Raw genomic sequence first — 13,137 nt, forward strand, 5'->3', positions numbered from 1 at the left:
GTCAGTATAAAATATGTGAAGAAAAGACGGAAAGAGGGGAAAAACAGCACAGAAAAGTTCCCTTTCAACGTGGATGAGGGGCGGTAGTGGTCACAAGCAGTGACAAGTCTAGCCAGGTGACGTAGAATCTTGGCCTCCTTCTAAACCAATCACCAAGCAGGAATGCCGGGGGAGGAGGAGCCGGAATGTGTTTATATGCTTTCCCGCCCTCTACGTCACTGGGTGTGTGGTCATAATGGGATCTTACATCAGCACGAAGGTTTGACAGAGGGGATTTAGCTGGTGTGAAAACCAGGTTTGTGTGTGTTTTAAAAAAAAAAAACAAGTTTATTATTTAATTATAATGCTGTTTGACCGATAGATAACGTCTAACTTCACCAAACCGGATTTGTTTGAGGCTGCTAGCTAGCTAGCCGGTGGACATGCTAACTAAACATACTAGCTGGTTAGCATCAAGCTAACGAAAGAAGCATTTTCTAGAGGGGCAGCTAACGCTAACTCCAACACTTCTAACGTATCCAGTTAACTTGAAGGCTTTCGTTTTTAATTTTTTCCGTTTAGTTTATCTTAAAGTTTAAACAGTTTAACTGTGCTCCGTGTCACTAAGCGTTTGAGATTGCTAGTTGGTTTGTTCTTCACGTGAGTAGCTTACGAAATGTTACTAGTTAGGAGGTTCTACAAGTTTATTATTTAGAGATGTATGATGTGTTTTCACATTTTGGCGACTAAAAGGAAGCTCGCGAAGCTTTATCATCAGTCAGTTTTAGTGGATGAATGTAGAACTCCTAGTAGTACAGAGATTTGCAGTGTCACCCTAATAGTACTGATGTGGTACATTTTTGTGTTGAACTGTCAGTTGGCAGATATGGTGAGGAACGGAGTGATGACGGAGCTGCAAACCATCCAGCATTCTCTTCAGGTTTGATGCGTTCTGTTATGACTCCTGGCTTCACTTCCTTGTTCATGATAAGGGGTCACAAACGGCCAAATAGTAGTGGTTATCAGCATGGAAACACAGAAGTTTCATCATTCTCCTGTGACTCGTGCTCTTTCAGTGGTTCTGGAACTGATTCTGGTAATGCCTGGGCATTGGATGTACAATCAGCAATAATGTTTCCTGCAATCTCCCCTCCTGTTGTGCCGCAAGGAAGATGAACAAGTTTTAGGATTATTGATGAACATTAGATAAAATAGAAATAGTTAAATCTAATCTCAGATTTGTCTTTGTTCATTTTCTAGTCGAACGTGTATTTCAGAAAAAAGAGGAATTCTACATCTATGTATTGATTTTCAAAGTACAGCCACATTAATATTTTTTTATCCAGGATTATGTATATATATATCAATAAATTCAACTGAATTTACAAAGTAATTAGTTATTAACATTCAAGCTTTGGTGAATGAAATTTTCCAGTGTCTTTGTTTACTTTCATCCTCCAACATGACCTAATTTACTCTGTTAAAGGGTAACTCCCTGGCTTTAGGCCAAGTGGGGCAAAACTCTGGGGTCAATCAGGAGAAGTGGGACACAGAAGAAAGACAACAACTCTCTCAGGGCCCATCAGGTACACCAGCTTTGCTATGTTCCATCTCTAATCTGTAAAAGTATTTTTTGTAATGGTTAAATGTGCACAATGCTAATAAAATACGCTTGTATGGACATTTTTGTAGAGACAAGCCAGCCGATGAACATCCCAGATGCAGCTAAGAAGAAGAAAAAGAAAAGAAACAGAGCAGCAGACAACTCTGCAAGCACTTTTGATGGTTAAAGAACTAAAATGCAAATGAAAATAACACATTGGACTCTTCAATCTCTGCTTACCTTGTACTAATTGCTTGCTTCAGATCTCTACAAACTGACAGACGAGGTGCTTGGTCAGGGGGCGTTTGCTAAAGTTCAGGGATGTGTGAGTCTGCAGAATGGCCAGGAGTTTGCAGTGAAGGTAACTTGTTTTTAGCAGGATATTCAACTTGATTCTATAATAGAAATGAGATCAATGTTACCTGATGTTCAGTTGTTATTTTTTCTTTGTCTTTTTTTTCATCGCATAGATCATAGAGAAGAGTGCAGGGCACAGTCGCAGCCGAGTATTTCGAGAGGTTGAAACCCTCTACCAGTGCCAAGGAAACAAGTGCGTGACGAAATTATTGTTTACTTTTTCTGGTAAAAACCACCAAACAATGGAACCTGATTTTAATCATCTTTAAATGTTTTGGTTTAGAAACATTTTGGAACTAACCCAGTTTTGTGAAGACGGCTCCTGCTTTTACTTGGTGTTTGAAAAGCTGCGTGGCGGTAAGACAGAATTTATGACGATGGTTGTACAGCAGTTATTTAATTTCTTTTCTATTTTTGAATTAAAACATTACCGGAAGTGAATCTTTTCTGTTTTCCAGGATCCATTCTTACTCACATCCAGAATCGAAAGCACTTTAATGAACTAGAAGCCAGCAGAGTAGTCAGGGACATCGCCCAAGCGCTTGACTTTTTACACACAAAGGGTGGGTAAAATTAAAGGCTGGTATTTATTTTTGTACCACTTCTTCATGATTTATCTTCCATGCAGGCATTGCCCACAGAGACCTTAAGCTGGAAAACATTCTGTGTGAGTTCACTGATAGGGTAAGTTATCAGATTAGCGTTGTTTTATTAATTTTTCAAAGGGAGTGTATCTGTTGGGGTAGAAAAATAAGAGTACTAGCAATAACATAATGATGATAAAATGTCTTTTCTATCTTTTCTCAAGGTGTCGCCTGTAAAAATCTGCGACTTTGATCTGGGAAGTGGTGTTAAGCTCAGCAGTGCCTGTACTCCCATAACTACCCCTGAACTCACCACACCGGTACACCAGCAGATCGTTTATAACAAACCTCGTTCGTTGGCTCGCACAGACCTGATCTTTGTTTTTTTTTTATAATTTTCATATTTAGTGTGGCTCGGCTGAGTATATGGCTCCAGAGGTGGTGGAGGTTTTCACGGATGAAGCCTCCTTTTATGACAAGCGCTGCGACCTGTGGAGTCTTGGTGTCATTCTTTACATCCTGCTCAGTGGAAGCCCCCCCTTCACAGGCCACTGTGGCACCGACTGTGATTGGGACAGAGGAGAAACATGTAAAGCGTGCCAGGTTTGTTTCCTCTGATCTAATGTATGCATGACATACGCTAACGCACTAAAACCTACAGCAAACAACAGTTTATTCTAGATTTTTATCTGTTCAGCCTTTGTAGCCATTCCAGATGTTTTGTCAGTCATCGCTCACAGATGTCGTTGTTTGTCTTCTCTGATCATTAGATGTAGTTTTTCCACATTCTTCCCAAGTTACATACTTAGCATTGTTGTTTCAAAATTCTGTTAAGATGGAATAATTAGGTTGGGGACTCCTGGTCTAAATATAAACTGTCAGGATTTCTTCAGCCTAATGCTTGAACTTGACTGCAAAGGATTCTGGGTAGAGTGTAAACCACATTATAAACCACATTATATCTCTTTTTTGAGTTCTGAGTCACAAAACCAGGAAGTTCTATTCAAGATTGAAACCCTTATTGGTCTGTTTCCTCAGAGTCAGCTGTTTGACAGCATCCAACAAGGCAAATATGAATTTCCAGACAAGGACTGGGCTCATATCACAGACGGGGCCAAAGATCTCATCTCCAAGCTGTTGGTTCGGGACTCCACCCGTCGCCTTAGTGCTGCCCAGGTTCTCAAGCACCCTTGGGTGCAGGGGGTGAGTTTTGTTGGAGCAGCTGTTCTGGGTTTATCATGGTTTCTGCTACAAATGCCATTAGTTTAATGTTATTTTTGTGAGAATAAATCTTGTTATTTCTTGCAGAACGCACCAGAGAGAGGTCTTCCAACTCCTCACATCCTGCAGAGGTGCGTCTTCTACATTTCTGATAATAATAATAATAATAATGGATTGGATTTATCTGCGCTTTTCAAGACACCCAAAGCGCTTACATTGTGTCCATTATTCATTCACTCCTCATTCATACTTGGTGACGGTAAGCTATGGTTGTAGCCACAGCTGCCCTGGGGCAGACTGACAGAGGCGTGGCTGCCATTTCGCGCCTACGGCCCCTCTGACCATCACCGGGATCATTCATGCGCATTCACACACCAGTGGAGCCACACTGGAGGCAAGGAGGGTGAAGTGTCTTGCCCAAGGACACAATGACATTTTGGCTGGTGGGAGCGGGGATCGAACCGCCAACCCTTCGATCATTGGACGACCCGCTCAACCACCTGAGCCACTGTCGCCCTGATCTTTGAAGCAAAAGTGCTGCATATGAAACAAAGCGACAAGCGATCCCGTCACAACCATATTTAACAGGAAAAGAACGATCTGAAAGTCGCGTCACGTGCATTTTGTGTGTTTTTTGTGTTCGCTAACGTCCGGCGAGGGTTTCGGCCGGCGGGTCTTTACGTGAATTCGGTTTTGAGCTGTTCTAAATTTTTGGTTGGTTGAGAACAACGCGGTGTACGTGCATTTTTACGTTCCACGTACGTCTAACAGACTTTTCACGCATGTACCATCGATGCATAACTTTTTTTTATCACGTATATGGCGCACATGTCACGTTCAAATGACAGAACTGACGCACGAATCACGACTGAATCGCATATAAACCGCGCAGTAATGGGTTCATGTTCTATGTTTACGCGTTCTTTACGTGGTTTATCCGGACTTCTTCCATAGTTTGGATGTGGTTCCTTCGTGATGCATCTGTGAAATGTTCCACAACTGTTCTCACTTTTTCCACATAGATTCACGTATGTCATATTTATGCAATATGCGCAAAATGTACGTAGTGGCCGATGGACACGGCCTTTAAATGTCTTTGGCTCGATGTTCTTCCAATTAGAGAATCTGGAAGTTTCTGCATCATCTAATTGTCTGAAATAGTTTGATTTGAGCTGAAGAATCCTGTTGTTTTTTTCTTTGGCGTTAAATGTGTTAAAATATTCATTCAGTAAAGCTTTCATATATAAATAAATATAAAAGGGGAGCAGGAGTTGATATTTGTGCCACTAAATCCCAAAGTCTTACTTTTCGTCGTCTTCTTCTTCCTGTTGCAGAAACAGCAGCACCAAAGATCTGACCCAGTTTGCCGCTGAAGCCATCGCCTTTAACCGGCAGCTTTCCCAGCATGACGAGCAGCAGGAGGACGTGGGGGCCATCCTCTGCTCCATGAGGCTCTCTCCTCCTTCCAACTCCAGACTGGCCCGCCGGCGGGCGCAGTCTCTGCAGAACAGGGGCTTCGCCGCCGTGACCGATGACCCCGGAGCGTGAAACGCCACCTCTCCTGCCTGATCCTTTTGCATCCTCTGTGTCCACTTGGACCTTCATCCGAGGCTGACGGTTCCGGATGGACGAGCGCTTCTCCACGGCCAGTAATTTCATCGTTCGAGCATCAGGAGGACCGTTAATCCTCGCCGACCACGTTCTGAGTGCAAACACTTCCGAAGCCTAAGCTTTTTAAGAAAAGACTGTCTTAAAGGAAATGGATTTTATTCTTTAAATTAACATATTTTAATACATTTATTTATGGGAGTCCTTAAGTTAAAGTAGAGTTCATAAGCATATCAACATCTCAGGGATGCAGAAGAATGCATATGATGTATTATTTTCTTATTTTATTCCATATTATCCTCCGAAACGTCGTTTTCAAGGTGGCAGAAGGGGCTTTTATTTAAGCATGGATGTGATGTTTTTATTTTGAAAGGAGGATCTCTGAAACCAGGTCATCCTCTGCTAAAATACACCTGAGAGCTGCAGGTTTTCCCCGTAGCACAGATGTACTTTATAATAAACCTCTGCTTAGTTCTTTCAGAGCGAAAATATTATGAGGATGTTAAGTGTTTTTACTCTGTTTTTAGTCTGGATTACTTTAATGTGAGAATTTTATTGTTTTTAATTTGTTTTCTATCATGGTGAGAAGGGAGATTTGGTGTTAAATAATGTTTTGCTGTACTGTGATCAAACTGATGAAACAAACGATAAAAAAGTATCTTATTCATCAGTTTTTTATTTTATTTTGAATGTTTTTCTGTTACACCGAAACCGATCTTTGATTTTGTTCTTAAAGTAACAATAATTCCCCCTTTTCTTACCTAGTAAACTTTATCTTACCTGATAAACAATACTTCCCCCTGACTTCAGACTGTTGCCATGGACACCTCATCCCTATAGCAACTAAGGGCCTTCGCGGGCCGACAGAGATTTGTTCAGACGGCCATCAGCCACTTGCTAGATTAAAGGTGTTTGTTTCCCCTGTCGGCTTGTAATGGCATCAGATGAGCAACGGTGTTGACGATTGCAGAGTTCCACTCAGCTCTAATGGGGCTTCTATGCATCCAGCTCTAATGTGTGGAGCAGCAATTTACGTAGGAGCTGTGGGCTCAATAAAAAGGAGGCCTGAATTAACACGTCTGTGTACGTTCTGTGTCCTTCTCACAGGCGGGTTTTACCCAGAGAACATCTCTGTCAGGTTCGTTTCAAAGGGTTTCTTTCAGGAGCTGCTTCTTTGTGCGGCATGAAGGCCTGGAGGACAAAAGACGCCAGAAAGGAGATGACCTTCCTCCGCCAGCTTCTGTTCTTTATCAGGCTCCTTTGAATCCTGATCAATAAGACTCACCCCCCACCCCCCCAGTAAATGTATAAATTAAAAAGGATTTTCATGAAGTTAAAAACACCCCTGATCTCTGCGCAGGCGTTCATTGGTCCCATTTTTAATGGGCGTTTTCTTAAATCGGGGGTGTCTGGCGACCCCAGCGGTCAGTGAGGAGCAGCGCAGCGGCGGCTCAGTCTGCCGTTCACCTGCAGGAGGGACAGGTCTGCTTCGCGCGCCTCTCTGCTCCACGGCGGGCCGAGCCTGATGAAGGTAAGTTCTCAGTGGGGAATCTTTTAAATGTGACAAAGACTGGAGGAACTTTACAGTTTAGTCAATAGTGGATCTGCTTAAATAGAAACCCAGATGATTGACAGACCTTCTGTGACTTTCCCCTGTCTGTTTGATCTTCCTCAGGGGTTTGGGAAGTCCTTTGATTTTGAAAATTTCTGATTTGCCTCTTTATCCAAACACCTTTGGAGCTTCTTGATGTAGATCGTTGGATTCTTGATCAAACATGGTGGTTCTAGATAAAACCCCTGCTGCCAAGAAGGTTCCCGAGCGACGACCCCTGCAGCCCCAGAGCCTGCCCTCCCCGGCCCTGTGCTGCGCCTGCGGCTTGTGCATAATGCTGGCTGGCATCAACATCACCCTGGTCGGAGCGTTTTCTTTTGGTACCTTCCTCCCCACCGGGAACCCCCCCATCATCATCGGGCCTCTTCTTCTGCTGGTGGCCCTGGCTTTCTTCACGGCGTGCTGCATGGTCAGCAGGAGACCCTCAGGCCACGCGGCCAGAACAGCCAAAGCGGGAGAGAAGTGGGGGCTGATGCGGATGGGGGCCACCGCTTTTGAAATGGAGGCCAGCGAGCACACGCTTCAGGACACGACGGCGGTCCAGCTCAGCCCCACAAACTCCCCCAGCTCCTCCCACAAGTCCAGCCCCAGCCAGGTGGACGCCGCCGGGTTTCCCACCTGTCAGGATGGAACCGGTGAGCTGCAAGTTTCTGATGGGGGTGTCGCTGAAGAGAAACCCAGCCTGAAGCTGCTGCCGGATCAGAACCCCTCCTCTGCATAGATGTTCCAGGTGTTTTCTTCGATGATTTCTCAAAAAGATGAACTTTGCTTTAAAAAAAAAATCATAAAATCAACCAGCAGATGGTCATCTGTGGAGTCCTGGACGCTTTAGAAACATCTGGAAAACCGCAAGGACGAAAACCAGAAACCAAAACCTGTCTGCTCATTTCTGACATCCACCTCTGGCTCCAAACCCTCACATCCACCTCTGGCTCCAAACCCTGACATTTGTTGTGCATCTTGTGTTTGTTCTTTGTGCTGCAGGATTTAGTTTAGTGTCAGATTATCTCCTCCAGGATAACCCTAGCCTCACCAGCAACAGCAGCAGCAGGAGGAGACGACAGCCTTTTGTGAAGTGTTTTTTCCCCCTGAAATCCCACCGCTGAGACACATCCAGACTGGTGTGATGAAGGACGAGGATGAGCGTCTCTGAGTGGCCAGAGCTGTTCCCGTGTCACACCTTGACGTCACCGCTCCCTTTACTGCTGGCTCGGCCATCCTGAGAAGATAAGGTGTTTGTTGAATAAATGTTTGTTGTTCTGCAGCTGCCTCGTCTCAGAGCGTTCATGAAAGTCAAATGTTTTACGTTTCTGTTTGAAACCGTTTGAATGATTTGGTTCTGAGATTTAGGACAAAACAAAAGTCATGGAAACAGCAGAGTCCACATGTGGGAGTTTTTGCTGAGCGGTGCTCCGGGTGTGGAGCTGACTCCCCGGTTATCAGAGGGACACCAGCAGCTACAGTTCAAACATCTGCTGCCCGTCAGCTGCATCCTGCCGGGAGAGTCCTGTTTGTTCACCTTTGCACAGGTGCGGCTCACAAACATGGAGTCGCCTCACGCCGACCTGATGCTGGAAAGACTATAAGACGGAGCGCGAAGCTGTTATGCAGGGGGGGTCTGAAGCTGAGCCCCAAAACACAAATGAGGATCTTTCAGGTATGGCATTCCACGCATTTCTTTAAGAATTTTCCCTCCTGTAAAATACGAGGACCACATATTTAAGTGGTCCTCGTTAGACGCAAGTTTATGTTTTCGAGCAAGTTCAAATGTTAATGTTTGAATCTCAACTCGGGTACAAAATATTACGACATTTTGCAAAAATCAAATCAAGTAAGGTGTTTAAGTATAAATTCTGGTCATGCTCGCTGACCTGGAGTAGATTTTTCAACATGGAGCTCAGAAATCTGTCTAAATGATTTAGTTTGACTGTAAACTACAAAGCTGAACCACTTAATGGATTATTGGGGCATTATGGGTACTGTAGTCAACAGCCTCGTGGGTGATACGTACTGTCCTTCGTTTGAGAACAAGTTGAATAAAGTTTGAATGACTGTACTTTTAAAAAAAAAAACTGTACTCCTTTCTCACTATTTACTTTAAACTTACTTTTTGAAATTAAAAACATTATCATTCATCAGAGAGCCACAGTTGAGGGGTAAAAGAGGTACAATGCATTGGTAAGAGAGCCATAGTGGAGGGGTAAGAGAACCAGAACGGAGGGGTCAAAATGTCAGTGGATTGGTAAAATAGCCACAATAAAGTGGTAAAAGAGTCAGAACGGAGGGGTAAAATAGCTAAGTACAAAAACATAAAATGACCCTCCTCCTCCGTAAGGAAAAACTTCTAAAAGAATCCCTGACTCAGAAAATAAGAAGAAGAAACCGGATCAGGCTGCAGACCCTGCTTTAAAGAGACGGTACAACGCAGAGAGACCATTTCTTTTGCACATTACTTCACTACTATTATTAAATCATTAACGATATGGACTTCTAATATTCGAGATCTCTGTCTGTACAGCTTAATTTCTAAGGTGGAACTGACTCTCTGCTTGATCTTATCGAGACTCACAGAAGAAAATAACCAATCTTCTTCAACCCACAAGCACAATTTCTCTTAAAGTGACATTTTTACACGTCACATCAAACGTTGGCCAAAGAAAGGTGACATCAACAAAGCTAAGGAGAAAAACGACACAAGCTGACCTGAGCTGTGCTCCAGCGGCTCCCCGCCCAAACGATGATGCTGCAGGTTGTGGGAGTTTGTGGAGAAAGACGACGGAAAACAGGACAAACCCTTTCACTGAAGCCTTCTCCACATTTTTCCATTTGCAGCTTTGAATCTGCGATTTGGCATCCATCTTCTCAGACAACTCTCCGCTCCCCGCTCTATGAAAATTGTCTTTATTACAGATAAAGGCATCAAATGGCTGGAACCATTATGCTGTTGCTAAACTCTAATTGCAGTAATGACCTGAGATTCAAACAATGTTGATATTGTTCATAAACGGCCTCAGGCTCATTGTGTCACTGAGCGGTTCTTCACAAAAAGCTGCTGCATTCGCTTTTTCATTCTAATATGCTGTGATTGTGAGCTGGTTCACATGTAAATTATGAAGTCTAAAAGATTTGGTAATTATTAATTATATAAAGGTTTTATGATTTGATTTAAAGAAAAAAAATTCACTCAAAAAGGAAATGTCTCACGAGTCTGCTGAAGTTTGAGATCAATGACTTTTAGTGTTTTTGTGGTCCGGCTGCTTTTTCTCTACGAGCTTAACTGCATTTTTTTAATATATTGCTTACCTACTACTGTATAGCATGTAGGAAAAGAAGGAAAAACATTTTTTCTTCATGATGTCAAACCTGGGCTGCACGCTGGTGCAGTGGTTAGCGCTCTGTGGCCCTGGTTCAAATCCCAGCTGAAACCTTTCTATGTGAAGTTTGCATGTTCTCCCCTGTATGTGTGGGTTTTCTCCGGCTTCCTCCCACAGTCCAAAAACATGCTTCATAGGTTAATTGGTGACTATCACGTGTGTGTGGCCCTGCGACAGACTGGCGACCTGTCCAGGGCGTACCCCGCCTTCACCCTACAGTCGCCAAGACAAGCTCCGGCGACCCCGTGAACCTGAAAGGGATATAACTGGTTAAGAAAATGGATGGATTTCAAACCTATAGCTAAAAGTATCCTAGCCTATATAAGTTTACTATGAGAATACTTCAATTAAATATACTGTGGGATTTATCTCTTGATAAATGTATACTGGATAAAGAACAGAGGAAAGCCGTTGTGGTGGATGTGGCAGTGCCAAGCGATGGGAACATCAGCAAGAAGGAACATGAGAAACTGGAGAAATACCAGGGACTCAGAGAAGAACTGGAGAAAGCCTGGAAAGTGAAGGTGACAGTGGTGCCTGTGGTAATTGGAGCACTCGGGGCAGTAACCCCCAAGCTGGAGGAGTGGCTACAACAGATACCTGGAAAGACCTCAGACCTCTCAATCCAGAAAAGAACAGGAACAGCTGAACTGCAGGACCCTCAAGCTCCCAGGCCTCTGGTAGAGGACCAGAGCTTAGAGGACAAACCACCCAAGGAGGATGAGAGGGGCCATGTTTTTTTCTTTATAGAGTAAAGCTCCATCAACATATATTTCCCACAGTGAAGACGGAGACTGTAATGTTATATTTTGCCCCCAGGCGGCAGTGTCTTCCTTCTCATGTTCTTGAGTTGAGAGCATTTATTTAATTTCTTTGGATTAAATTTTGACTTTTTGCTCCAACAGGTTTTAAACAATCTGTAAAAAAATCTTTTTTTTTTTCAAAGCTTGAACCCTCCTTTATCAATTAATCTTCCATTTCCAACACTCAAATGATGATGGAAAATCCTCTCATGGTGATAGAGTGTTTGTGCATTTCATGCCTTGACAGTAAAGCAAAGTCAGAGCAGCATGATTTAAAAAAAAAAACCCACATATTTATGATATTTTTTTTATAATAATATAATACTTAAAGAAAAATCAGCAGAAACAGTGATGTTTTCTCAAACTTTTTACTGAACCAAAGGTGTGCAGTTTAAAAAGAATCGTGGGAGAAAAAATGAGAATGCATGTTTGCTTTTTTACATTTTGGTATAAAATGATGTTTCATTTCTTCAGGATTACGGAAGTGTGAAAGTGTTTTGCTTTAACAGCTCTGAATTCATACATTTTGTGTGAAATAGGAGTAAAATTTGTTTTATTTTCATTTTTTTTTAATGCAGATGGAAGCAGTGACTCATTCGTGGCATCCACATAATTTGTAGATTTCATTCAATAGTGGTGCCGTATTTTTTTTATATCTGTGAAAGGTCTCAAAAAAGTGATAAAATAAAGACCGGAACGTTAGTAAACATGCAGGATGTTAGATGTTTTGCAGGTATCCGGGGGTCTTGAACGCACCCCAGCGGCGGAGGAGCGTCCTTGGGCCTGCAGCCTGTCAGAGGGATGGAGGGGGCCTCCCGGCATCTCACTTTCCGCTCAGAAAAGTGCATTTCCCACAGGTAATACAGATCATTCTCAAACAATCAAGAAGATGGAACAATAGCAAGGTTGCCATGTCTTTAACCCCCCCCCATCACAAGGTGATGTTAGCACAGGGGGGGAAGGTTTGGGGCCGTCCACACCAAGCGTGCAGCGTCTGATCTGAAGCCATTTGTCTTTCCTCCTCGCCTCTGCTGCGGCGTTTCGGTCTCGAACGCCGCCCGCTCTATATAATTCCTAATGACTGTTGTGAGTGCTGACTTTGCTTTTGTAAAACAAATGAGATCTCTGTCCTGTTGGAATAATCCTAATCTATTTGAATAGAGGAGTGGGGGTGGGGGGGGGGATGATAAATGTGCAAATGTCCAGCAAAGCTGAATCAGACGGCACATTTTCACGGCCTCGTTCATTTCTCGCCTCATTCTCCAACAGCCCCGCTCCATTCTTTTTAATGCAGAGCTGGTCATATTTTGTCCCCGATTAGTATAGACGGCGGCTGACAGTTGCCTCTGCTCAAGGTATTTAGTGGACATAATTCATTCATAGATCTGGAAGTGCTCCCATTTGTCATTCCCGTTTTTTTTGTGGGCCCCTTCCACCGTCGCTTATTCCTCTGGGTGGTGTTGTGTATGCGTGTGTGTGTGTGTGTGTGTGTGTGTGTGTTCAGGGGTGGGGGGGGGGGGGGGGGGTGTCAGGGGATATCAGGGCCGGGGCAGTTCTCAGCTGATGTATTAGCTGGCATATGCAAGCAATGAATTATCTGGGAGGAAAGGGAAGTCAATTATCCACTCCTAAAGAGAGGGCCGGGCTTGGGTGGCCCCGGGGCCCCTTTCCATATTTACCAAACCATTTCACACGGAGGTACACTGGAGAGGAGACACTGAGCAGACGGCACACACAAACACACTCACGGACCCTCTATGCAACCCCCCCCCCCCCCCCTCGTTTGCACATGCTCAGTGTCGCCTGCTCCACAAGGACAGGCTGTGACATTTTGGATCCGTACGATAATAATCCATTTTATATAGACACACACGCCCGTCTGACGGTTTTCGCCTGAGCCGAGGTGGCCACGCCGTGAGCGTCAGACATTTCGCCCTGTCCCAGTTCTCTCCCCTGACTCCCCCTCCCCCCATTGAATCAAAAGTGGGGCTCTGAT

The 13,137-nt window shown here is 43.9% G+C and overlaps 1 protein-coding gene across 2 annotated transcripts; it reads left to right on the plus strand.

The window, feature by feature from the left end:
• Positions 1-165: 165 nt before the first annotated feature.
• Positions 166-6,426, plus strand: mknk1 (MAP kinase interacting serine/threonine kinase 1). 2 transcript variants are annotated; one of them, XM_004068335.4, is made up of 14 exons: positions 166-295; positions 857-919; positions 1,466-1,565; positions 1,672-1,764; positions 1,846-1,943; positions 2,053-2,132; positions 2,223-2,296; positions 2,398-2,502; positions 2,568-2,623; positions 2,748-2,843; positions 2,932-3,126; positions 3,562-3,726; positions 3,832-3,875; positions 5,079-6,426. In XM_004068335.4, the coding sequence occupies exons 2-14, from the start codon at positions 866-868 to the stop codon at positions 5,290-5,292; spliced, it is 1,374 nt and encodes a 457-aa protein (XP_004068383.1). In that variant the 5' UTR covers positions 166-295; positions 857-865; the 3' UTR covers positions 5,293-6,426. The 2 variants fall into 2 exon arrangements, with proteins under 2 accessions (XP_004068383.1, XP_020558352.1); XM_020702693.2 differs by lacking the exon at positions 857-919 and having other exon boundaries at positions 196-295.
• The last annotated feature ends 6,711 nt before the right edge of the window (positions 6,427-13,137 follow it).

The sequence above is a fragment of the Oryzias latipes genome, chromosome 4 (assembly GCF_002234675.1).
Source record: "Oryzias latipes chromosome 4, ASM223467v1".
NCBI lineage: Eukaryota > Metazoa > Chordata > Actinopteri > Beloniformes > Adrianichthyidae > Oryzias > Oryzias latipes.

Coding starts and splice junctions, on each gene's coding strand:
- mknk1 (XM_004068335.4), top strand. CDS start 866: ATGGTGAGGAACGGAGTGATGACGGAGCTGCAAACCATCCAGCATTCT. Junction 1,765..1,845: donor CTCTGCAAGCACTTTTGATG/GTTAAAGAACTA, acceptor TGCTTGCTTCAG/ATCTCTACAAACTGACAGAC. Junction 2,844..2,931: donor CCCCTGAACTCACCACACCG/GTACACCAGCAG, acceptor TTTCATATTTAG/TGTGGCTCGGCTGAGTATAT.